Source organism: Python bivittatus, unplaced genomic scaffold (assembly GCF_059951505.1).
Source record: "Python bivittatus isolate LINGU-HERP-01145 unplaced genomic scaffold, Pbiv_v1 ctg000060_np1212, whole genome shotgun sequence".
NCBI classification, from domain to species: Eukaryota; Metazoa; Chordata; class Lepidosauria; order Squamata; family Pythonidae; genus Python; species Python bivittatus.
In genome coordinates this window covers 9,610,766-9,638,615 of record NW_028277044.1, presented here as the reverse complement: position 1 = coordinate 9,638,615, position 27,850 = coordinate 9,610,766, and the positions used below count along the sequence as shown (strand labels likewise).

General features: G+C 37.5%; 1 protein-coding gene and 1 long non-coding RNA gene across 7 annotated transcripts in view; one reads left to right on the top strand and one right to left on the bottom strand.

Moving 5' to 3' along the window:
* Positions 1 to 27,850, bottom strand: part of FGF14 (fibroblast growth factor 14) — a 303,346-nt gene that overhangs the window by 182,073 nt on the left and 93,423 nt on the right. The window contains exon 1 of one of the 4 annotated variants that reach the window (XM_088136480.1): positions 1,758 to 1,857. The exons of 2 other annotated variants lie outside the window; for them this stretch is intronic. In XM_088136480.1, coding sequence (XP_087992606.1) covers positions 1,758 to 1,824 — 67 coding nt within the window. In that variant the 5' untranslated portion in view covers positions 1,825 to 1,857. Of the gene's footprint in view, positions 1 to 1,757; positions 1,858 to 27,850 lie in introns of those variants that run through there. One more of the 4 variants, XM_088136483.1, reaches the window with a different exon arrangement.
* The window catches only part of LOC112540187 (uncharacterized), a 73,592-nt gene continuing 47,728 nt past the window's right edge, over positions 1,987 to 27,850 (top strand). For 2 of the 3 annotated variants that reach the window (XR_015795386.1, XR_015795388.1), the window contains exons 1-2: positions 1,999 to 2,141; positions 13,328 to 13,406. This is a non-coding gene — a long non-coding RNA (uncharacterized LOC112540187). Of the gene's footprint in view, positions 2,142 to 13,327; positions 13,407 to 27,850 lie in introns of all 3 variants that reach the window. The other variant, XR_015795387.1, reaches the window with a different exon arrangement.

Below are 27,850 nucleotides of genomic sequence, written 5' to 3'. Positions count from 1 at the left end.
TGGACAATAGTGTTATACTGTCATAAAAACTCAAGCTACATCAGTATTTCCCAGTTGCTTCTCTGCAAAAATGGCAATCCAACAGTGCTGTCTTCAGTTCATGCTCCTAATACCCTCCCTGCTGCATTTCAAATCCTGTCGCCTATAATATTCACCTTTCAGGAAAGTGCAGGTCTCTAACCAGGTGCTTTCTCTTCTGTCTGAAAAATAATTGTTCCCAGCTGTATCCCTTTTATTCTCTCTCGGCTTCTTTCCTCTCTAATGACTACACCTGTGGCCCCTCCTTACCTAGCACACCATGCAGAGCAGCACATCTAATGGAAAGTGTAAACAAAGGTCAAGTTTTGTTTTGTTTTTTTAACGTGTGCAAAAGTCAACTTTTCTCTGGGGATATAAATAATTAACCAGAAGCAATTTGTCTCTTTCTTCCACAAATGAGAGGTAGGCTGAACATGGACATTTGCAGCAAGGGGTGTTTCTTCTTCATTAAATCAAAGACAAAATAAACAACATTCTCAAAGTCAGAATAAGATTGCTGTACAATAAAATTGCTGGCATCCTGTATAATCTTCCTTTGAGTTAAACTCTGTTCATTTTATAGGACTTACCTCTAAGCAAACTACACAGGGGATAACGATCCATAAGACAGCCGTCCTAATACTTACTAGGAAATTACTTTAAATACAATGGATCCTGTTTTACTTAGAATGTTTCAAGCAGGGCTCCTATATCTGAATTGCAAAAATAGAGATGGCAGTGAGAGTTAGAAGAGTTAGAGATAAGAAACTTTATCTCTTTGTTACCATCTACTGTGGCAGCACAGATATAGGAACCCTGATTTCAATTAAATGTTTTAAGATAGGGATGAAATCTAAATTTACTGAAGAATAAGCATCGTTCAACCTGGACTGTTTCTAAGTAAGCAGGCAGAGATACAGGCTATAATAAGGTGGTGTCCTTTGAAATGAACTGTAAGTTCTATGAGTTTAATGTTGAAGTAAAGGAGAGATCCACACTTAACTTGGTACACATGTTGTGTGAATCCAGCTACTGTAGTTAGTAGATGTGGAACGTGTCATTTTATGAGGATGAGGACTTTTTCTGCTCTTCCCACTATCCCTTTCATTCCCTGGAGTTAAAATTTTGGTTTTGGCTTCTGGTGGATGGGAGATGCAGCTTAGATCCCATATATAAATTTATATGATAGGTGACTATGGATACCAGATTCACCCTTTGTCAGTTGCTTCCCAATTCTCTTTTTGAGTATTCTTCCTCCCCGCCCCTTCATTTTCTCATATCTGTTGTTGGGGTTTCTTATAGAGGGATTCACAAAGATAAGATGCATTTATGATAATAATCAGGTAAATGCTTTTTTATCATTTTATCTCAACAACTATATTGGCTCAAATGCTGTCAAGAAAGTTCTACCCCTTCAGAATTTGCAGGATCTTGTTGCTTTATCAAAATTTGTATGCGGTGTGGACAGTATTGAGTCTATTGTACATTTATTTTGAAATATAGTATATAAAGTTCTTGCTTTCTTTTTACCTGTTTATTTTCTTACACACTCTTTCCCCCTCCATTTGGACTCTTTAATTGTATGACTTTTGTGTAGCGACATTAATTACCGTATTTTTCCAACAATAAGATGCCCCCATGTACAAGACACCCCCCACTTTTCTAGCCCAAAATTTAAAAATCAGTATTTTAAAGATAGTGCAGAACACATTTTTATTTAGTAATTAGTTAATATTTACCTGATACACTCGGTGGGAGGAGATCCAAACCGTCTCTCTGCAGCTCTATTTCCAGGCTCTTTTGCATAACTGATTACATTCAAGCACGAGTGAAACTGCCAATAGCTTGTCTCTGCAAACAGCCTTCCTCTAATTGGTTTGTTCAGCATCAGCTGACGTCAGTTACATCAGGCTTGTGATTGGAGGAAGTCTGCTTGGGAGACAAGCTATTTCACTCGTGATTGGAGGCTAGTAATAGAAGGAAGCCTCTCTGCAGAAACAAAGTATGGGCAGTTTTGCAACCATGCGGTTCTCTCCTTGGCTTAGTTCCTTGAATAAGACGCCCTTCAGTTTTTAGGGTAAGGATTTTAGAAAAAAGTATCGTCTTATAGTTGGAAAAATACGGTAAGTTCCCAGAGTTGCTGTTAGTTTTCCTTTGATAAAAAACTTGATGAAACATCTGCAATGGAAAGCACTGGGTCAAAGAAAGAAACTTCAGGAGGGTTTTAAGTAGGGATACTAAATCGAAAACCTACAAACATTTGCTTAATGTTGGCTGCGTTGGTTAGCAAAAATTGCCAATATGCTATTACAGTATTTCACCTTTGCATCTGGCAAGAGTCTTAAATAAAAGAGGAATCAGGTTTGCAGCCAAGAAGTTTCCCCTCATAGCAATTGCTCACATTTCTGTACACTACTTGTCCAGATAAAAGCACACAACATGGACCAAAAACAGGAATTGGGCGCAATAGCTATATATTCCTTTGTGTTCAATAAGAGTTATTTTTGTTCTAGAACTATTGGTTGATCAAGGCAGGATACTGATTGAATGACAGTATTTATATTCTCCTGCTGATCAGCTGGAAGGAGCATTGACTGGTTGATGGTCATCTTAGCATTTTGGTGTTAGTAGGAGATCAAGAGACTTAAAATTATTTCTGATGGTGGTTCTGTGGAAATGACTAGACTTTCCCACTATGAGCTACAAAATGTATCTTTTTGATTCAGGGTTTTCCAATTTTGGTGGCCCAGCGAGCATATTTGGAATTTTGATAGTATACTAACTAGGCTATGGATGCCATGGGGGTCTTGTCCCCCTCGTAAAAGGGCTGCCATGGTATGGCCACTAGATGGCAACAAACAGGTATAGAAAACACCAGCTTTCTGGTTCCATCTAGTGCTATTCAGAGTTTTCCAGTCCAGACCTTGTAGACTTACTTTTTGTTCTATGTAGCCTGGTCAGAATCTCAGTTGTTCCCTGTAGAGAATTTCCCTCTCCTATCATTTTTCCTGAAGGAATCTTGTTATCTTGAAGAGCAACACTGCATAAAGCTTCAGGTGGGATTTGGTTTGCAAATTAGAGTTTAGGTCAGAGATCCTACTTTACATAGAATAAGCAGCTCTAGTTGCTGCATGTATGTGACTAAGTCTGATGACCTAATCTTCTGCAGTTGCTTTAAGAGTTATGGGAAAGGCTCGCTTGACAAAAGCCATAGGGTAGGGAAGTGACATTGACAGGCCCCTCTGATCAAACTAGTCTGTCTTGTTTTCTTCTTCTGTTTCTAACTCCTTTTTTGGCACTCTGCATAATGTTACATGCCACAAAGCATGTGGGTATGTATATATGAATCAATGAATTGTGAGGAATATATTGTACTGAAATCCAAAGCCTTGCTAAAATGGGTAGGAAAACAGCTGTCTGGCTTAGATGAAAAGAAAAAAAAAATTGTTGCCTCCGTCCAAAAGTCATCATTTTGGATTGGTTTCTTTTCCATTTTTAAGAGATTGATTCTTGAAACCAGAGTTACTCCATCTCCATGCTTAGATGCTGTATTTTTAATAATGTTCATGACCCAACTAAATGTTTTACATTATACAGGTGTGCCAGAATATCTGCTTTCTCTCTTCCCATGAAAGAACTGTACAAATGCCATATTCCTGTTGAAAACTTAATCAGCAAAGCTTAAACATCTTTATTTTTATAAACTGTTTCCCCACGTAATTACAGAAGTGTTACATTTGAATGCATTTTAAGGTAGTTATATTACAGAAATTCTAAATACCTGATCTGATATGCAAATTTGACCTGCTTGTGTATCTCAGTTGTAAATCAGTGACACCACCTTGAAGAATATTTTTTTTAAAGTAAGGATCCTAAGAATTTAGCAGTTTTATAAGTGTAAGCATAGACTTCTTAAATTGTCTGATTTTTCATAGGTAGGTGCTCTTGTTAATTGCTGTGAAGTATATTATCACCAGCCTTTGGTACCAGCTTTCTTCAGACATGAAAGTCTTTTCTGAAAGTAATATAGTTCATTATATTAGATTTATTTGTTATTCCACAGAATAGCTGTAACAGCAATATTTCTGCTGTAGCAGCAGCATTGACTATTAAAAAAGAGTGCCAGGCAAAGGAGATAGTAGAGTTTGCTCTGGGCATGAGTGAATTTTCCATAATCCAATATGAAATATTTAAATTTTAACTAAATGAACTCATTTCCTGAACATCTGGATTTGAGGAATCTCTAAACTCTGGTATCACAGTTCTCCCAAGTGACAACATTAATTAATTTTTCATTTATTAAATGAAAGCTTCATCTCTATCTCTGTTTTTTGTTCATTCATTCCATTTATATGGCCACCCGTCTCAAACAAGTGACTCTGGATGGAGATAGACAGACAGACAGACAGATAGACCGTATATATGGTGGAACAACATCAATACAAAATAAATAGACAGAGTTTTTTTTTTAATCATTACAGATACAATGCAAGTATTTCAACAAAATTAATTCACAGGCTCCAACAGACACTCCAGCCTCCAGGCCTGGGAACAAAGCCATGTCTTCAGGACCTTGTGAAAAGCTAACAAGGTTGGGGCCAACCTGATCTCCAGGGGGAATGATGTTCCATAGTGCAGGAGCAGCAAAGAGAAAAGGCTATCTTCCTGGGTCCCACCAGGTAGCACTCTTTAATGGTTGGGACCCATAACATGCCTTTCCTGCCAGATGTGGATGGAATAAGTAGACATGATCAGAGAGGGTCAATTGATCCCATGCCATGGAGAGCTTTATAGTACAGGTAACCAGCAGCACCTTGAAATGAACCCAAAAGTATATTGGCAAGCAATGCAGCTTGTGGAACAGATGTATAACATGAGCAGTCTAGAACTGGCGCACTTCTGCAGTGAATTTTACATTACAGAAAGAAGTATGTTATTTCTCATCAGCCCTGAATGTACTGCCAATCATTTTTATTAGCAACAATTTACTAACAAATTTATTAAACTGATGACAGAACTGGCCCATCCCCTTGCCATATTAAGAGTCACTCACAGAACATCTAAAAATAGTACTGTTTCAAGGGGTTCACCCTTGCTTTTTCTTCTTAATCTGTTCCTGAGGTTTTTCATGTTATTTTACAAATGAAGCTCCCACATTCTTTAATTCCCACCCAGGCTGCCTATTAATGACAACACTGTTGGTGCTTTTTAAACTTCTAATCACTATTTTTATCATTCTCTGACAGTATATGAGCTAAGGATAAGGAGATGGCCACATTTCTGTGGTGAGGGATTGTAACAACAATTGTCTCATACCAGCTCTGCTTGTGATTTGTACAATCAGCCCTGGCAAGGATGGTGGTTCCATTCTTGTTCATTTGAGACTCAGGGAAATGGCTTCTGCTTTATTGTAGTTTTCTTGCTGATACAAAACTCCTTCTCCATCTAAACTAAATACTTCCTCAATGATTTTAACTTACTACAGGTAGTATATGGCAACCTTCTTGACCTGGTGCACTCAGGAACTCCCTGAATCCCTGACCATCATAAATCTGCGCGGTGGATCACAGTTCTAAGAGTCTCTGTCCCAACAGGAAGGTTACTGGGATGCTGTAGGCTGCACCATCTGTAGCCCTGTTGAACATTTTTGCCCGCTGTTAGTTATTGCCATGTTGTAACGTCTGCCCTGTTCTTTCTTTCTGCATTCAGCAATGCTTCTGGGTCACTTCTGCCTCTCTCCTTTTCAAGGAGAGGCAATTCAGCCAAGGAGGGCACTTAATTTTCCATTCCTCCCAACACAAAGCAAAACAATTTGTAATCAAACCAAAACATCTGCAACCTAGGCTCCAAAGCAATATCTATATCATCTATATCTATATATCTACTGTATATATCTATATATCTCTATCTCTGTCTGTTTATCTACACACACACACACACACATCAAATGCTATTCTTACTGGCCATCTTTTATTAACCGACCATGGAGAAGTTGAAATTTCCCTAGGATCTAAACTTTTTTTTTCAGGGTTGGAGGATGGTTAGCCTAAAAACCCACCATCTTATCCAGATAGAATAGTAAACCAGAGGCTGGCAATAGGTTGTTGTGGACATTTTTGAGAGAAAGTGTTTGAAGGCTTTCCTATTTGATATTTCAGAGGCCTTGCCTTGAGGCTTTTGAGTTAGAAGTTTTGCCAGTAAGGAATGGTTCACGGCATTAATGGAAAATGTTTCAGACTGGAAAGTTTCTCAGGAAGCATGCAAAAGGTACTTGGCATCCTTTGGTTTTTTGGAGGAGAGAATATTCACTTTAATGTAATAGTGAAGCAACTTTGCAATGAAAGACTACCCTCAGCTCTCTATGGAGGAGGAGGAGGAGGAGGAGGAGGAGGAGGGAAGGAAAGAAGGAAAGGAGAAGGAAAGAAGAAAAAACAACAGAAAAAGCAACAGAAAAGAAAAGGTATGGCTCTACATATTAAATATTTCAATATACTACAGACCAGTATAACAACAATGCCATGTTCAACCATCAAGAGGACTCCTGTCATATATTTTTCCATCTGGCTGAGATTGTCTCAAGTGGTCCCTGAACTGTTACCTTGAAAACTTTATTCTCACCCCTGTTTCTGACTTTATTTTATTCTCACTTTCTTGTCCTTCACTGCTACATGGCCAAAAATATACCTGAGATGCTCCTTGTCCTACTTTGGTACATACCAAAAGAGCAAGTACAGCACAGGGAACTAAATTACAGTTTTTAACAGAAAAAAAAAATCCATTCACAGCTCAGTCTTTAAAGGCAATTTAGACAAGAAATAATCTCATTCTGTGAGACTTGTCAGATGTGTCATTTTCTGAGTCAGATCTTCATCTGCACTCCTGAACAAAAACATGCTAATTTTGGTGGAAGGAGTTGGAGGGTTCTATCTCATATGACTTTTAAAATATATTAATGATTTACAGTAAATGATACTTGGAAAAAAATGAGATGTGCATTTTGCTTTAGCAATATAATATACAGTGTACAGTGGAAGGGGATTATATATGATTTCCAACACATAGCAAAACAAAGAAACCTCTCTGAAGCCAACAATATCTGAAAAAGAGAAGCTAGTCTTCTTTCCATGTGTTTAGCTTCTCAGAGGAGTACCCATATCTTGAGACATATGCAATAAAATCCAGGCAACCTAAATCATTCCTTTCATATCATTTTTCTATACCCATAAGGTTGAAATTATCAGTCAGGAAGCTAACTAAAAATGGGGTTATAATTGCTGGTGCCACTGCTACCACTTCATTCTTTAAAGAGAAAGCTGGCTGACTCAGGATCAAACTCCTCTATGTACTCTAAAGGGGACACAGGAGTTAAAATATTACCCATCCTCATTTTAAAGAATAGAAAAATGGGGGGTTACATCTTCAGCATATTAATCCATATGACAGTGTATAATTCATAACAAATGTTCCTAACGTACGTTTTAGTTGACAGCTCACTAAAGGGGAGTGGTAAAGGGAACAATTGATCTATGCATTTTGGATATTGAAAGGGTGAAATGAACCCAGAAAACTGCAATTTAGAAAAAAAATGTTGAATGAAAGTTCTGTGGTATTAGATTGCATTCATACATGGAACCATTGAGGGAGAAGCACGCACGTATGGACTAAACTAACACGCAATATCCTGAACTGATACCACTACTCATATTTTGGGGAAAAGGAGAAATATTTTTTTTTAGCACCTGAAGGAACCCAGTCATGAGTAATCATGGTGTTGTATATACTTTGCATAAATCAAAGTCTACTTCTCCAGAAAATATTTTTCTGTCTTTGAATTTCAGTGTTTCTATAATTAAGTAATGTACTTTCTTAGTTTGCCTCTGGGCACTGTTCAGTCTTCAAGAAGTGTTTCATCAGTCTGCTTTTCAGCCAAGATAAAAAACATACCAAAATACTCCTACATATTTTCTTATTGTCCTCCAGAAAAATACAAATTCAAGTAGCCTCTTTTAATATAAAAAAGACAAATACCTTATACATTGTCTTCGCCTGTTCCTCATCGTTTCTAAGAGGTGATACATGCAACTGGAAACACCTAAGTTATTCATAGTTGTTTTTCTCTAGAATTATACCCAATCTACAGGATTTTCTACTTAGTTTTAGGACTTAATTTTTTTCTCTCTGTTTTCAGTGCCAGTCTATTCCTATGACACTCTATACACTTTTTTAGCGGGATCAAAATCAACTAGCTAATAAAGCCAGTGGTCTGCAGTTGACCATTTCTTCTCCTAAACAATGAAAATGCAGCACATTTATGTCCAGGAGCTGGCAAAAACTGCAGCCATACAGTGGCTTTAGCTTGTGTCAGCAATAAAAATACATATCAAACCTCATGCCAATTTACTGCAGAACCTGTAATTTAACCTTTTGAATTCAATACACAACCCTGTTTGAGCTTTATTCTTGCAGTTTATGAAGTAATAATAGCCCTTACAGTAAAATTATAGGCTTGGAGAATACTTTAATACATGAGCCCCTTTCTTCATTGTTCAGGAAATTTAACATGCACAAACTGCATTTTTAAATGCAGTCGGGAACTGTATTCTTATATTCACATGTCATGAATCATGGTGGGGGGCATCAGCAAAATACATTTGATGTCCTAATATGCAAAATTATATCCATGGCCTTGGAATAAATTATCCAAATCAGCATTTACATTATATTTCTGTGCTCACAACTATTAACACACATTAAAAATTAATAAATATATTTACTGGTTTTACCTTAAGATTAATGCTCATGTTATCTCCCCTCAAATTAATATTACTGTTTTTCCTTATGTAGACGAATGCAGCAACATTCATGCTTATTTTTATACTGACAAAGATGCTTTTGGAGGTAAAATGGGGCTGAGAGCCCCATTTACTGTGTAATCAAAATGGTAAATTCAGCGCCTGAAAGAGATTCCCATTCTGGACATGTGAACACTCCTCTCTTATCAGTTAAAAGAACAACCTTTTTGCTCATTCATACATGGTGGTTAAGAGGCTGAGAAAGTTCCTGCCTTAGCAGGCTGGGAGATAAAATGGCTTCTGGACACAAAAACCATCCTGGTATTGGTATGTCTGTAATCTAATCCCTTTCTCCTTTCAATAAATCAAGTTAAAGAAGCCAGCGAGAATCTCATTTTTGGGTGCCACTGACTATCTCACTTGATGCTAGCTTTCCATTGTGGTAGGAGTTGTGAAATAGTTCTTGCCCAGCTTGTTTTCCTAACTTGGCAAGGATTAGGTAGTGGTAACAGATTTTTCTTATTTTTCACTTGAGTTTTTGGAGCCCCTTGTCCTCGTCACCAAATAATTTTGTAGCCAGTTCATTGAGTCCAGACTTCCTAAATCTTTCCCCTGCCACTTCCAAAATAAATTGCTATGACAATCCATTGTGTAAAGGGAAGAGTAAGACTTTGCTTTGATATGGCTGAATGTGTAAATTCAGATAAACTAACATGACAAAATAAGATACTGTAGGAACTTTCAGACCACAGCATGTTCACCAGCTGAAATTAGTAAATATGATTTCTTTAATGAAAATTGCAATCAGCATAAGTAATAATTTAAAACACAGTGACCAATAATGGTTCTAATAACTTAACCTAAAATAACCAGTGTTCTGCTTTAATGGCATCTTAACCTCCCAGCTTTTTCACTGGCGGTTTCTCTCCCTTTTTTAAAAAAATTCATTCCAAATGACCTCCTCAATTGACTTTGAGCCACTTCAGTTTTGCCCAATGCTTTAACCTTAGAAAGAAGCCAAAAAGAATGGAAAGAAAACATATTCCTTTCATCGGCTCTGCTAGCCTTTGCTCTTTATGGAAGCCTACAGTGGGCCTTTATAATGCTTCAACCAGCTAGGTTTTCTTCATTTAAATATACTGAGTTTCTAGACCTGAAATTACATTGAGCATCACAATGTGGAGGATAGGTATCTAGCTCATTAAAATTTCTATATCACTTGGAATATGGGATACATGGATTAGTAACAGTACTTGTGAAAAATATTTGGGAATAGTATTTGAATATGAGCCAGGAGTGTAGCTGCAAAGAAGATAAATTCAAGTTTAGATTATATCAACAGAAGTATAATTTCTAAATCATGGAAAGTAATTATTCCACATTCTATCTGCTTTGGTCAGATGCCATCAATTGTGTCCAGTTCTGGGCAACACACTTTAAGAAAGATTCAGAGAAACTGAAAGAAGTTCAGAGAAGGGCAATAGAAATAATCAGAGCACTAAAAACTAAGCCCTGTGGAGAAAGATTGAAGGAAATGGGTATGTTTAGCGTTGAAAAGAGATGACTGAAGGTTGATATAACACTCTTCAAATACCTGAAAGGATGTCACACAGAAGAAAGTCAAGATCTGTCCTCCCTCATTCCAGAGTTCAAAACATGGAAAAATAGAGATTTAAGTTGCAGGAAGGCAGATTCCAAAGTAAGAAAAAAATTACATAACAGTAAGAACAGTTTGAGAGCAGAACCATTTATTCAGAGAGGTGGTGACCTTCTTTTCCCAGAATGTGCTCAAGCAACTGTTAAGTTTTATCATTTAAAAATATTTACAATGTTTACTAGTTTTCCCCATTCCTGTAAGAAAAAAAAAAGGTCACACCCAAAATGCAATGCAAGCATAATAAATAATAATTAAAAAACCCAAACCATAATAGTAAAGGAATATATTTATTTCATTCATGCCACCTATTTTAGGGGGCAAAGCTGACCAGTTTGGTCAGAGAAAAAAAAAAATAAAGCCTTTCTTGAAAGACTGGAAACCTTTTATGGACTTTTTGTTGAAAGAAGAAAAGACTGAATTGATGATTTATGGATTTGAGGATTAAAAGGGGAAAGAAGAAGGGAAAGAATAAGATGGCAACTACTTGATAGAAAGAAGGGAAGAAGTCATAATTCTATATTTTTTTCTTTCACTTCTTTTCTTTTCTTTTTTCTTATTTTCTATCTTATCTTTTTTTATTTTCCCTTTAATTTGTTGTACTTTTTATTGTATTTAAAAATTCTAATAGAAAGAAAGAACGAACGAACAGAGGAGTGGAAACATTTCAAGCCGATGGCCAACTATCTTCCCATAGGAATGCGTTGGGATTTCCCTCCCCCCCCCCCCCCACTTCTCTAGCTCCTGGGCAGAACTGGCTATTTTCTAACTTGATCTCTTTTTTTGCCGGTTTTTGCCCCATACCCTATTTGGTCTCCCCCCCCCCCCCAGTTTTTGGAACTGCTGATAAACACACAAACAGCAAACTTCTGAACTCCTTTGCATAAATTCATTCAAAGATTGTTATGTTGGAAAGAATAAAAAGGTCTCCGGCATGTTCACATGGCCGTATGTGTGCCGAAGAAATGGTGTAGTACCAAAACTGATAGCTGAGGATTTGTTTTGCAAAGCATTTTTTCTTTAATTAAAAGAATTTTTTAAATGTTTGTTGTTTCACAAAGCTGCGTACTGCTAAGTGACTTGTCTATGCCTCTTTTGGTCCCAGAGAAAACTGCAATATTGAAAAATCCTTCTAACTATTGCAGTCATTCTTTGGAATACATGAAATTTCTGAACTTCAGAGCTATATATATTAGTACTGAAAGAGAGAAGAATTTTTTCCCATCCTTGGCCTTCCAGTTCAAGTGGCTCTATTCATTTTCTTTTCATCACCTTGTTGAATTACTGAAAAGAATCTCGTTTCTCTTTTATTTATTCCAGTATCTCTGTTCTCCACAATCTTTTCTGTTAGTCACTTTTATATTAACAATGCAGCAGGATAGTCTAAGACTGGAGAAACAAGTGACTCCTATTATCTCTTTTTCCATCCTTTCCTTCTCCCAAAAGAGGAAATATTTTACATACCCTTTGCCTAAGTTTATAACTAGGTCTTGAGAGATATAAAGAAATTGAATATAAAACTTCAGTGGCATTACTGAAATAAAACGGATTTATGAAAACAAAGTGCCTTAAAATGCTCTATTTTCCCCATGTCTTCTGGAATAGCTAACAGGGAGACTCAAAAACTGTGAATGAACATTTACAACCAACTGTGAGCATCCTACTGCAGTGCAGAAACAGTAGGCTGGGAAGAAAAGGGGAAGAAGAGGGATTTGTTTTCATAGCAAACAGCTGCCTCTATTTTAGCAGAAAGGGAAAAAAACATTTGCAAGAAAAAGAAAATGCGAGGCAAATGAAGCTAAAGCTGCATCAGTTTACAATATTTTTAGATGCTACAAGTACAATTTGGATTATCTTTCAGAAAAGCACATGAAATCAGGACTTGTTGGAACAATTAGCTGCTCTCCTGGAGGCATCATCATCATTGGGGAGTTTTCTCAGGGTGCACATTATGGGCTGGACAGAACAGTTTCCTTTGATTAATAATTCAGGGAAATCAGGAGGCAGAAAGAGGGTGCCTGTGAAAATGCTACAGCACCTCTATTTATCTTCTCTTTTTGACCTACATAAAAGACCAACATCCGTTAAATATTAATCATCAGATCCATGCACCAGTCCACTACAAGCAGATTCTATTCCATTGCATGTGTTCACAGATGGGAAGTTGCCCTTAATTCCATAAAGACTGCATAAATGTTATTTTAAAGCATCTGTAGCAATATATTAAAGCTTAACACAGATATATAAGTCTCATGGGGAACAGTATCTCACTGCTGGAATAATGAGGTTTCGGATAGAATTCTACAATAAAGGAAAAATAATGTAAGGGACTCGTATAAAAAGTTATGGATTTTAAAACACAGCTGCAAAAAGTAATTGTATCCTTTGGACGATGAACAGCCCCAACTTTTTAGCAGAGTCATCTTATATGCGATAAGCACTTTTTTAGAATTTTCAATGGGTATTTTTGTAAGCTGCCTAGAGAGACTGGAGTGGGTGGCATATAAATTTAGAAATAAATAGATAAATAAATCGCATGGGGAAACTCTTCCAAGTGGAACAGTGAATGCCTCAGCTAATTGTTTGTTCTGACTCTGACAAACTGTGTTGGATCAAAGATGTGATCAGATCAAACTATGAAATTTGCATTTGAATTGCAAATGCAATTCAAATGCAAATGGAATTTGAATCCATAGTTCCTGTTGGGAATATTGAATCCCAATATTCCTATTCAAACTGGATTTTTTCAGGTTAAATGCACTTTATTCAGTAAGCCTAGCAATGGAATAATTTTGACACATACCATCTAGGTAGTGCAAAAGGATCAGTGATTTGTTAATTCTTCTTATTGCTTTTTCCCTAGGTCTTTTCCCACATTTGTGTTGCATCAAGTCAAGCCAAAGTTCCTTACTTTTCTTCATTTGAGAAATGATCTTTAAAAGGTGAGAATGTTCAAGATAATATTTTGAAAATCTCATTTATTTATCTATTTATTATTTATTTAGCTTAAATGCCACCCATTTGCAGATCTTCTGGGTGGCTAACAATGCCAACATAAAATAATAACCCCAAAGTACATATAAAAATTATACAAGCTTAAAAAAAGGGATAAACATGCATCCCTGAACTCCATCTTTAGTTATAATACATCCTTCTCCTGTGCAATATGGAGCAGATGGATCTTCATGGTTTTCTTAAAGACAAGAGGGATAAAGCTGACCAGATCTCTACCAATAAGGGTTCTTCAAAATGCCTATTTCTGAGACCTCATCAAGGTCCTGGTGGGAATTAATCCTATTTGATCTGGTTGGACAGGTAGATAAATGCAGAAGAAGGTGTTTCCTCAGGTAACCGGGTCCATAGCCATGTAGGGCTTTAGAGATGACAGCCAACACTTTGAATTGCACCTGCAAACCAATTGGCAACCAAGACTGCTCTCAAAGCAGTGGAGTCACCCAACTATATTAGGACACAAACATCACTGCTCAGGCTACCCCATTCTGTACCAGCAGTAGCTTCCCAATGCTTTTCAAGGGCAGTTCCTTGTAGAGTGTATTACAGTAATCCAAATGGATTACATTTCATAAACATTTATTTTGAGACTGTAAACTCTGCACTAGGTAAGAGAAAACAAGGAAAGGTGAGATGACACATATTTAGAAAGCAGTTGGAGTTTTCTGAACATACACATTCTTTCCAGATAAAAAGCAATAACTATTTTAGTCTATTATTTTACTTGCAAGATTATGTTAATGTAACCTTCAATAAAAATAGTGTTAGTAATCATAGTTTGTGCTTCTTGTCTGGACTACCTCAGAGGGCTATCATCAATCTTGCAAGTCTGAAAGTATTTCTCCCCTCCTTCACTTTTACTGTCCAGAAAACTAGGGAAGGTCCCTTCTGAAATGCTTCCCACTGCCCCCCTGTTCCGTGGGCTGAGATACTTTTTGCATTATGGTTGTCTAGTCTGCAGCTCTTCCCCCTGTCTCCCAAGGTCATTCCCACATACCATTACAGTACTCAGCATAACCTGATCCCAAAGCCCAGGCAAAGAGTCTTATCTGCATGTCCAGGGGAAGATTGTTCCAAAGGGCAGGGGCCACCACAGAGAAGGCATACCCCCTGGCTCCCATAAGATGGCATTGTTTCAGTGAAGGGACACAGAGGGTATTCCCCCTGTTGGAACATGTGGGATGGGCATATATCCTCAGGATTAGATGGTCCCATAGATCACCTGGTCCTATGCCATGTAAGACTTTATAAGTGATAACCAGCATGTTGAATTGTACTAGGAAGCCTATTGGGAGTCAGTGCAGTTTGCACAGTAGAGGGGTTATGTGAACATAATGAGAGACACCAGTTATTCCCTGTGCCACCACATTCTGGATGAACTGAGCTTCTGAATGATCTTCAAGGACAACCCCACTAAGGCATAAATGACTGAGAGCGGGGCTCCCTATTTCAGGAATGAGCACAATTGGTGCACAAAATGTCCTCTATAAGCAAGAGTTGCAAGTTCAAGAGGACCCCCAGATTGCACAGGGAATCCTAGCAAGGCAGAGTAACATCACTTAGATTTAAAGATGACATCTCTTCAGTTCCAGGATCAGTGGGGCCCCAAACCCGCAGCCATTCAGTCTTGGTTGGGTTGATCTGAAGCCTGTTCTTCTCCATCCAGTCCCCCACAGCCTCAAGATACTGGAATAGGAACAGCTTCACTTGGACGGCTTGGGAAAGAGTATACAATTTAATATCATCAGCATACTGATGATGTTGCAACTGATGCCAACAGTTGACATCCTGCAGCCACTTTGTGTAGATGTTAAAAAGGAGAGGGGAGAGAGAAGCACCCACAAAGCAGAGTTCTCAGGCTGGACTAATCTCCACCCCACCAGCACTGATTAGAATTGGTCCTGGGTAGAGGAGTAAAACAGGGCCCTCCACTCCCAACCCTCTAAGCCTGGTTAATATTGAAGGCCACAGAGAGATTAAGGAGGGCTAGAATGGACCTTGCACTTCTTTGGATGTTTTAGCAGAGGAGCACAGCTATCATTTACCCTTAACTAAAAATCAGTATACTCCTATCTGGGATGGTCATCCTCTTCCACCATGCAGTTTTGGTAGGAACACTTATGGAGCATTGAGGGAGAAAGAGGACATCCGCCTAGCCAGCCACATCAGCCGAATCAATCCTGGTGATCAATGGAGTGACAGATGTCACAACCAGATCACCCTCATATTCAGCACTGCCCCGTCCCAAGCCCACCAAAGGTTAGGTCACACCGATGTACTGTAATAGCTCACGCTGACCAGCATGCAGGCAACTACATTTTGCACATTAGCATATTTCCAAGCTAGTCATAAAAGGTAAATTGTTATTACATAGTGAAAATCTTGAATTAATTTATAAATAGTATGAATAAGAATAGTGTGCATAAAATTAGGGAGATTTCTTAAACTGTAAACCAACCTCAAATTCATCTTTTTCATATTTATCTTACCTCAGATAAGGAACAGAATCAAACAGATTCTAGACAATTTCTCTGATTTTTCTTTCATTTTTATATAATGAGGAATATGTTCAAATTTATCATTTGAGAAAGCTTCACAAGAATCTGTCAGCCTTGCAAGGTAGACCAGACTAAGAAATCAATACCATGTAGGTCAGTACTACTTTTATTGGAAAAGCTATATCACTTCCTAATGAGATGGGCAGTGACCAAATTTGAAATATAAATAAAATGAAATAAATAAATAAAAACAGAATCTCACAAGTTTGGAGGTGTTTCCCCTTTCCTCCCTTCACCTTCATTTGAACTAGCGAGGGGCTTGTCTGAGACATTTTCTCAAGTTACTTTCTAGATCTGGGCTCAGGCCCTTTTTATGTGATTATTGCCATGGCAGCAGTTCTTCCTGCTGTCCTTCAAGGCCATTCCCTCTACCCTCTACAGAATCTTTATACAATGATAAACACAAGAAATAGAAAACAATCTAAAACACAAAATTATAACTAAGACCAATCGCATCAAGTCTAATTATCCCATTTTAAATGGCAACTAGGCAGAATATCAAACTCATATAGTAAAAATGAGATTAAGAATGGAATTTTCAGTCATATATATAAAATATATTTGCCTCGCCTTGCTGTATTTCCTTTAGTATTTTCAGAACTTCTAAAAATACAGAGGAAAAGTTCCAAAACTACTTTAAAATGAAAAGGATAAAAAGGATATCCTTGATGTGTATCACAGTATAAATTCAACTAGGGAGAAAAGATACAACATTAGTAACCATATTGTGACCTAGGGGTCAGACAAAATATGTCACTCCAAAATATAAAACATTAAGGATATCTAAAGTAAAGCAAATCCCACTTCAAAACCTAGCATATCAAAAGCTTTCTCAGCATCTTAAGAAATAATAGCTGCTGGATTCGACACTGAGTTAAAGCAAGTACATAATTCACCAGTCTAATATTATCTGAACCCTATTGGCTTGTAGAAATCCACCATGAGCTCAGTGCACAATAGTTGAAAGAACAAGCTGTAATCTGTAGGCCAAGGTAGCTATTAAAATTTTGGCATCTGCATTTATCAAGAAAATAGGTTTATAATTGGAACACACAGTAGAATCCTCACCTGCTTTGGAAAGGACTGTTAATATTTGCCTTGCTAAAACTGGGAGATTGGAGTTTATTTAAAGAAGCTTCAGCATATCCTCCTAATAAAAGAGGAGATTAAAACCCACAATACTTTTTATACCAATCCTCTGGGAAATTATTAGGTGTTTATTAGCTTCTCCTAATTTGATAAATTTAATTGTAATCCTAATTTCAGTAACTTTAATAACCTGGTTCTGTGGGAGTCTTGCTGATTGATTGATTGTGCACTATCAATCAGTCTTAGCAACCTCATAGATAGACCTTCTCCACAGTATGATCTGTTCCAGCCTAACCTTCAAGTCTTCCAATAGCACAGCCATTACTGCTGTAATTGAGGAGAGAGTCTTGTTTTCTGCTGAAAACTGTCTCATAATCTGTTGATGAGGAATTAGAATTATACAATTTGGAATACATTTTTTTAAAAAAAGCTTGTTGATTAATAGATCTAGAATCTGAATACACTTTCCCATGATGGATATGAAAACTCACCAATCCAGGAATGGAACATTTTGGAGAATTTTCTGGACCGTGCCAAACCTTATCTGGATCGTGCTGCTCCAATAGCAGTTTGACAGTTTCTAGAAGTTAATTCTCCTATTCAGAAGTAGTTTGAGGTAATCCAAGATGGCCTGGCCACAAAACAGGACTGTTTTATCCTGGACACCTTGAACTGCTTCTAGTTTACACTTAATTCTGGAAACAATGGAACACAATAAATGTGTAAAGTAAAGAATCACAGTACTTTCAACATTCTTAGTGTTTGTCTTCAGCCTAACTCAGAGCTTCATTACTATACTTCTAAGGACTAATTATTGTGGCTGTGTTTGTTCAACTGGATGCCTTCAGTGATAGCTACCACTACAAATTCTAACCTAGCAGACAATCTAAGACCTAGAGGAAGATAGAAGATTTATAGATGGCATGGTCCAGAAGAGTTTGGCATGATTCAGAGGGGCAAAGGACCATTCTAGGATTCTCAGTAATGTTCTGGTCCTGAATTAGTGAGTTTAGCACATCCCTATTTCCCATGAATATAATAACTCTAAATCTAATAACCAATAGTTTCGTAGACTTTTCTCCTCCTTTCCCATATCAGTGCCTGATGTAATGTAATAGAAAAACAGATTCCAAGCCACAGAGGTTGATGTGCTCATATTTAGCACAGACTCAAGATTTATATAACTCAGGTAATGGCAGAATGAATAACAGGGTAACAATTCTTTCCCCTCCTCTCATGATTTGACTTTATGACTGCCTAACCAGAATCTAGTTATTAATCCTGGTTTGGATATCACAGGAAGTAAGAATGTGATTGAAATTAGACAGCTAATGAACAGCATAGAGGGAGGACAGACGGTGGATCCATATGCTCAGAGACAACTTCCTGCAGTGGTAGTGGGCTTGCTGCTCCTCCTGCTCACTTCTGCACCTCCTGCTCTGCCTTGAGTTAACTCCCAAAAGCTTTTGGGCTGGTGTCACCTTCAGTGAGGCTGTGTTATTGCCCCTGTGCCTTTTTAAGCACACCACCCTGCCACATTCTGCTGAATATCAAGTGGGGTTGTCCCCCGCCCCTTGCAGACAGCCTGAGTGGACACAACCAATTCCCATTCACAGGCTGTGAAAGATACCAGATCTCTGTCTTCTGATGCTTAGAACGTAGGGGGGAAACATACACACTAACAACCAGTTCAAAAGAACTAGGCCAACCAGGCTAGACAACACCCCTGACAGACCCCTATAGCTAGGCTAGATAACTAATAGAAACTGTTACTAAGGCTTTCTTTCTTCCTTAACTACAATCACAATCATGGTCTTCGTATGACTAAGCTTTGGCATTAACATGCCATATGAATCAGGTTATTAACACACAAGTGATCAGCATGTTCTGCTGTATTTTTTATACATATCAATATGTCCTAAGCTTCAAAGATAGATAGATAGACAGACAGACAGACAGACAGACAGACAGACAGGAAAAAGGAAAGTTTTCATTAACTGTTTCCAGATATATTCCTTAAAATACTATCTTAAGGATTTACTTGCACATTCGTATTAAGATATCTTATTAAGTAAGAGAATACTTTTGGAAAATCCAAGGAATAACTGATTCAAATGGTAATTGTGGAATAAAGGTATCTAACTATTGCCTTATCATACTGGTAGCTCATTATTCAATAGCATTCTTGGCTGTATGTATTTCAGTAAAATTCTATTTAAACTACATATGCTTCTGAGTGCAGTTTCAGACTACTGAGTTTGCTAGGCAAATATCAGAACCATACGGTATCTCTTCAAGCCCCTTTCTTACCTGGTGATTAGAGTCCCATCTTCTGTGATGGTCTAATACTGGCCTTGCCATTTCTAACTGACCAGTATTGGAGTCTCTAACAAGCACAGCTATAGCTGATGGAGAGAGATACCAGGAGGAGAAAGCTTAAATAGCAATGACATCTGACTGAGTTCAATGGTAGCAAAGGGCATGCTTTCAAAGATGTTGATATACTCACAATATACCTTGTTTCTTTCTCTCATCCCCACAAAAAGAAAAAAGATGAGCTTAAATAACAAGGACTCTAGTCTCCCTTTTGGGAAAAGAGTAAATCCCTAATGACAGGCTTATTGTACTCTTCTGTAAAGTTCAAATTTGAGAATGGCTCTAAAAAAAGAGTTTGGTAACAACTAATTTTAGACTTAAATTTGCTCCAGTACAAGAACTCCAGATCATACAGACCTTGAAAGAATCACCTCATTTCCCCCATCCTTTTGCAAAACATTGTGGAATAGATTGTACAAGTTAAGATCACTGTACATAATTGGAACATGAGGGTCAAAACAGGAAGCTGCCTTATCCCAATACAGATCATTGATCCATTAGCTCAGGGTTATCTGTACTAACTGCCAAGGGCTTCCCAGACAGGGTCCTTTCCAACTGTCCTTGAGATAATGAGATTGAACTTGAAAGCCTACATGTGTCCGATGCTGAACTCAACTGCTTTCCCATCTAGTTTAATTCTTTCCATCACCATTTTTTATTATAGATTTTTGTTGTCCTTTCATGTCTGAAAAAACATGTTTGACAATGTTATTGTCCCAAGGGGAAAGATGAAAAGATGTATAAAACATGGGAAAACAGTATCACAGTACTCAGTGTTTATCTGCAGCCTAGCTCAGAGCTATCATAACTATACAGAACTTCTAAGGACTAATTTTTATGGCTGTGTTTGTTGGGTTTTATTGTTTCTTGCTCTATATCCCTTGCTTATTCTGCATCACATTCAGAAAAAAAAGAGAGATTGCAGACTTCAACTGAAGTGTTATAAGTGTAAATATATTATTTTCAAGTACATAAGTCTACAAACATCAACCTAGGACAATCTAAGACCTAGAAAAATATAGAAGATTTAGAAATGTGACACTTTTGGTTCCTTTTAAAACTTATTTGCCATGATTAGATATGTCATTCTTAGCTTTCTGAAGCTTTTAATTGTTGAACTGAAAATAAAGTTTTAATAAGGGCATTCTTTTTTTTTTCTTGCAACTTAAATTAAATACCATCAAATCACTGTCATGAATAAATTATTATCTGTAAAGAAACCAGTATTGAAGGCTTATTGTAGCTGTTGTTATTTTAATATATCTAATAAAGACATTTTACCTTAAATTTACTGCAAAGGATAACAGCTGTTCATCTCAAAGATTCTTGTACTAAACTCATATCACCATTACTGCATAAATACCCAGGGTGCACAGGACAATTCTACACTTCCTTGCTGCTTTCAGATACCAACCCTGCTACAAGATATAATGTTGCCAGGTTCTGCGCAGCAGCGATTAAAATTTGTCAGATGATGACCTGTGCCATAAACTAGACATAATGAGCATCTAGTTAATCATACTAGAGTTCTGTCTCATTTGATAGATACAGTCTGCCACATACTAACCTTTATGCCCCCTACACCCATCTAATGTTCCTATCCCTTCTTTTAGGATTTTTTTTTAGACTTTATCTTCTAGATTTTCATATTTTTTCTTTTAAATCCCTTTTAGATATATCTTTTCTATTTTATATCTTTTAGCTTTTTATTATTATTATTATTATTATTATTATTATTATTATTATTATTATTATTATTTTTCTGAGGTATTTTCTATGCTTTTTAAACTGACTGTACCCCACCCTCCTTATGCTGGTCTTTGACCATAATAAAGGTTTGATTTGATTTGACATCTCAAAGATGTATATAAATCTCACCAACTTCAAATTCCCATTGTGGATTTCTCCCTTGTGTTGCCCAAATATAAGATCCTTCAGCAGGATCTAAAAAAATGTATTCCCCAGGGTATCTGACATCATTATTGTCCAACCTCTGGTCCATGAGGGCACTGCAGCTGGTACAGGCACAACCCCTTCTCTGCAAAAGAATAATTTAAAAAAAAATCTGTGGCTCTCAATATTTTAGAAGAGTTCAAGTGGGAATGCCAATAATCTCAAAATCTCTGAGATGTTCACTTTTTTTTTTTTTGTTATGAAATTAATTGATTGAATTTTGGAAGCCTATGGATCCTCTGAAGAAAGGATTTCAAGAACCCAAGGAAATCAGTACCAAAACCTCCAGATCTGTGGCTGTAATGTCTAGGTGCAAAGACTCCTTAAAGTCACTGCCAGTGTGGAGGTGTTGGAGTCCCACTTACAAGTCTAAGCTCAAATATGACAGAAACATTCTTGTTCTTCTGTTCATATCATTGCATAAAACAAAGTAGAAGGTAATATATGGCTAAGGAAGAGTCTCATCACCATCCTTGCCTATGTTAATGGAGGTACAAAAGTTCTATCAGTTAAAATATACATTAGGCCTTATCAAACCAATTGATAATATTAATTCAATACCATAAACAACAGGAATTTGCAATTAAAAATCATTTTAATCAACTAACTTCTAAGTATCACTTAGTCTACTATCCAAAAGTGTTTCTCCTTTCTGATTTATAATTCTATTCCCCAAACTACCTTTCTAGAATATATCAACACCCACACCAAACCCTGAGGCTGCAGTGGTGCAAGGCAGTTAAGCAGGCAATGTGAAAGCTCACGAACCCTTACGAAAGTGTAGCTCCAAGCCTGTCATGAGTCACTGACTCCATTTATGTGAGACAAATTATCCCACACCCATCTGTCAAAGGGAAGGGGACATGGTTCACTTGACAATGAATATGGGTAAACTCTTCTCTCTGCTAGCTAAGAAGATGTTTATTGGCATGAGCCCAAGAGATTTTTAATTGGCATACCTGCTTACATTTCTAATAACTCTACATATCATTGAATTATTAATTTTAGAGCAGTAATGATAAGCAAAGAACAGACCGTGGATTGTTTGATTCTAAGACATGCTTTTCAAACTTAGAGGCAGGGATGAAAAAGCTAAGTTCACTCAGAGTTCATTCTTGAGGGCAAGAAAGGGAACCCATGGTTTTCCAGATGCATGCTTACCAACTGACATTTTCATGTGATTGCAGAATTTCAGTTTTACTAACATAAAGTCCCAAACCTAGATATTTCCTGTTCCTATGCCCACATTATCCTATTTCCTAATCCCTAGGTATATTCCTATTACTCTAATTCCTAGGTTTACTCCTGATATTTCTGTTTATTCCTAGACTTCCTAGGTTTACTCCTGTTATTCCTATCTATTTATGGAGTGCTCCAGAACTTTTCTTTAGTCTCATGTACTGAGTCTCATACACTTCTTTCTTTTTCTGGCTGCCTATAAATCAAGCTATTATACAGTCTCCATTAAACCTTGTGACTGGTTCTTTATGTGCTGCTGCATTTACTCCAGTCATTGTCTTAAATTTCACTTTCAGCTCCTGTTTCCAACAGTCTTTTACTGTACAGCTCTCTACCCTTGCTCAGCTTCACTGTTTGCAGATTTCTGTCTTGGCTGTCTGCTGGAGGAACCATTTCACCACAAGCTTCTACGCTTTATCAGAGTTTGCTCACTGTGGTTTTGGTTGCATGACTCTTTTTGCTCAGAGCAGCTTCTGTTTGTCTTCCCAGTCCCCCCCCCAAAACTCCAGCGATTCCCCTTTGCTGATCCTTGTCACCTTCTCTCTTGGAACTGGGTTATCCTTCTTCCTTCCAATGAAACTGTAGTCTTCAAATTCAGGCACATTCCAGCAACATTTCTTACTCATCCTGCTTCTTTAGGAGTTCTTTTTATTAGTTAGCTGGCTGACAGGGAAGCAGAGAAAGTAGAAAGTACAGAGATTCCTGTTGCTTTTAGAAATACCTGCATCTACTTGAGAGAGAGGAACCTGCTCAGTGTTGGCTTTTCATAACAAACAAACAGGTGGAGGGGGAAGGGGGTGCTCTTTCCCAGCCTTTTACATCCATACTCTTCTACAGAGTTAATGGCAAGAAGTTCACCTCTCCCAAACTTTTCCATGCAAGCTTCCTTCCATTAAGTTCAAAAAGGAGTCACATTTTCTTCTTTTATCAATATAGTCAATCATTTATCTTTTAGAAAATTGATGTCAAGTAAAATCTCACTGATTTTAATCAAGCATATTTAACTTTGTTTTACTGTTTTCTATCCAGAAAAAATGGGGGCAATGCTGAGTCTTCCGCAGCATTTGTTGGAATAGAAGACTCTCTTAATTAGTGGGAGGGAACATTTAAATCCATCATTTGTATTTATTTGGATAGAGTAGAGTAGACAAGGAACATATATTCATTACTAATCATATTTTTAATTTTGGGGTACAAGTGTCCAGTTTTATTACAGCATTCTTTAACATCTGTTCACTATTTTTTCTTGCTCTCACTTGCTGCCTTATCCACTGTTGAGAACATATACTGAGTCACAACTTTTATGCCTGCTTCAACTCTCCTTCTTCCTCCCATCACTACCTCAACCCAAGGATTATTACCAGGGGTGAATCATCCTCCTTTGATATCTCTGTCAACCAACATACAGAGATTTCACAAAAAGGGAAACACACACCCACAATCTGGCTTAGTTCCATTCAATCATCCCTTCAAATGTTCAATCAAAACATAGAAGATTGCTCTACTCATAAAAGATGATGCCAGTTGATGGCATTGGATTGCCTTCCTGATGGCTCATCCTTCTCCCTTATAGCTTTAGGCACAATCCCTTCCATCGTAAGACCAGTGCCTTTATCCAGAGGATCTCTACTGGTTAGGCTAATCTTCCATTGTGGGACATCCAAATCCAAAGCAGTTAGCAAAGGATTTTAAAATGATCTACCATTATCAGGTGGTAGATTATTTTAAAATGCTTTGCTAACTGTTTTGGTATTTTTTTAAAAAAGATCAAAAAAGTACCTTCCCACCCCCAAATCCAGAAAATAACAGTAAAACCTGTTGAGGAGGAAATATTATTCCTATATAGGTAAAAGCCAACAAAATGTGAAATTCACAAAAGAATTCACGAACTGCCTTGCAGATTTGGCCTTTTCTCTCAACTTTCACTGAAATGCTAGATATCACATTAGTAAATTGAATGTGGGGTCAGCAATTCCACCCTTCTCCCCTTGCCCATGCCATAAGCAGATTTTTTCTGGCATGTTTATCCATTGATTCATTGGTCTATTCATTTAAATGAATTCATATTCATATTTTGGCATGTTTATCCATTGATTCATTGGTCTATTCATTTAAATGAATTCATATTAAAAATGAAGACATGCTGTCAGGAGTAGTTGGAGTGCTGTGTACTGTACAGTGGTGTGAGAGATTGTGGGAAGCAGGTAGCGGAAGGAGGAGTACAGTTTGTCTGAGAAGCAGCAGCCCAGCCTGATCTGGGAACCACGGGAAGGAAAGTTTTCAAAGCAACTTTACCTTAATTGGTTTACTATAAGGCTGCCTGCAAATTTACTCTTCCAATGTTCAGAATTATTATTTTTATGTCTGAGTTGCATTAAAGATGCCTTTTTGAAATCTATGTGGCTTGCCAACCCTATGGGGCTTGACAGTTAGATTTCTCCTTAAAAATTGCCAAACTCAATTTTACAGCAAAATCTTCAAGAACAAGAACAATAGTAAGCTGTATATTGTGAGAAGCATATTTTTAATATACTGCCATGATCTCATCTGGGTACAACTGATGTATTAGGCAAATTCATTGAGACCTCTACATGGGTTGATCAAGGATTTAGACACAATCAGTTTCTCTAGTCCTCCTCTAGTATTAAAATGTACTCCAGGTAGTCCTCATTTAGCAACTGACTTATTTAGTGACCATTTGCAGTTATGATGGTGATGAAAAAGAAACTTTGAGGCCAGTCCCTCATGTTTATGACCTCCACAGGTCTGAAAATCAAAGGAAAGCTGAAGTGAGATCATAAGCCCAGTTGCAGTTTCACTTAGTGACTGCTTCACTTGACGGAGTTGCTGGTCCCAATTGTGGTCACTAAACAAGGACTACCTGTACTTGAAATACCAGAAGGTAAAGATGCAGCAATACGCTTATTTGCAAGGGAGAGAGCCGTATAAAGGCAGACCTGCTCAAGATAGGGCTTGACAAGTTCTAGCATTAAGTATAAGACAGTATTCTCGCACTGATCATGTGGCTGGTAAGCTTACATAAACAAAAGTAAAGGGAAGATTGGCCTGCCATTTCAGAAGTACAAGAGAAAGAAAGCCAGAAACTGACTGCTTTAAATTGCCTATAAATAGCAATGGAAATCAGTGCTATGTGCCAGAATTCTTGCATTATATCTGCATCATCATTCCTAATCATATTAATCTTAGTACAGAGAAAATTGTTCTTCGCTTTTCATGCAGTCCTATGGGTGCTGGGAAGATCCCATATTAAGACTGTTAATGGGAAACCTTTTGGCAAGATCAGCTGAGTGAGAATTGGCTACTCTCAGCTTACAATATAAAGCTTTCTGTTTGAGAGCAGGTCAGAGATAGTAGAAACATATACTACTTTTGAACTTCCGGGATTAGTTATCCTTGCCCCTTGAATCCTGACACACCATCTGGATGTAGTGACTTTCTTGGCCTCTGACATTCATTCTATTGTCTTTGCATTTGCAATTCTGCTCTCCTGCCCCTAGTCTATGAATCCACGGTGAAGAGGAAGAAGAAGATGAGACAGCTGGTAGACAGAGTAGACCTAGCACGTGTAAGCTGAAAAATCTGGATACCCATTAGATGACAGCAAATAGCATTTTATGTATAACTTTGCTACCATCTGATGATTGTCTGGATAGGGCTCAGACAGCTGAGCCAAGCTCTGGTAGGGCAGAATTGTATTTAATGTAACTGTTGTAAGCCACCCAGAGTCACTTTGGTGAGATAGGCAGCAAATCAAATCAAATCATAAAAAATAAAATCACACTGCCCCTGTCTTTGCTTCTGATGAGTCAGATGAGGAACCAGAGAGCTGTCCACCAAGTCCACAGAAATGTTTCTGTGTAGAGAGCCAGACAGTAGAAGACAAAGGAGTATATTGTTATCTGGGGAAGAATCTGACACAAGCAGGTCAACTTGGGGTAGATATACAGTATATCACAAATAACCTAGTTCTGGAAAGCGACTTACCAAAGTCTGAGGCAACGGCCAGCTGTGTTCAAGTGAAGCCTGAGAGCTTTCTGTATTTAAGAAGCCACCTAAACATAGTATACCACTGCACCACCAAACCTTGCTATAAATTGTAAAATCTTCTTTGGAAACTTTGACTGTTTTCTGAAATGGATGTTGCAAACAATATACATAGTGTGGTTTCCACTCATTGGTACTGGTCCCTCCCTTCTGAGGTAACAAAAAGATGTCTGTTAGGTCTTTGTTTATATTCTAAAAACTATTCTAAACCAACCCCCGTACTAAAAACATGAAGTTCCAATGATAAGCACCATTCCTTTAAAAAAAAAAAAAAGACATCATGCAATCACATGGAATCAGTTTCACACATTTGGATAAATATACTTCTAAAAGGCATCTTTTGACTCCACCTGCCCACATCTCTTTTAGATTACAAGTACATGATACAATATCACAGCATTCTCCTGTATCTTATGCTATCTCATCTATCATGCCTACAACAAATTTTCCACTTCAGCAGTCCTGAAATACCTTCTGCCACAAGCCAAGCCTTTGGCTGTTTTTTAAAAAGTGTGACTGTTCTAAACCATCATTCTCCCCCTACATTCTTGGATCTATTTATAATGTCAGATCAAAATGCATAAGTGCCTATTATTAGATTACAATAGCACAGTGATGAATCTATGGAGTTGCACGTTGAGACAAATGGTTGATCCGTATTGTCATAATTATTTTGTTATCAGAGAAAGATGTTTCTCAAGCTACATGAAATATATGTTTGCTAATGGGGGGGGGGGTTGGCCTAAAAGTGTGTCTATTAATAGTTTAGTGTAGGCATTTCTAGAGCTTTTGCATTTTTATCTCACATTTTCCTAGATGACATGGGCTCTCTTTCTAGCTGAGAATTCTGTTCACATATACAGTATCATGGTATGAACCAAACAGTGAATCAAGATAACTTTTAGTTTTTTGGTACAAATCCATGCAAAGATGTTAGACTATTATCATGATGAAACCAGAATTATTCTTACTGGGTTTTATGGACAAGGAATTAGAAAGGGAATATGGGAAATTAATATTGTACATGGTAACTGCAGCAAGATTATTGTATGCAAAAAGTTGGAAAAAGCAATGAAATGCTTACAGTAGAAGAC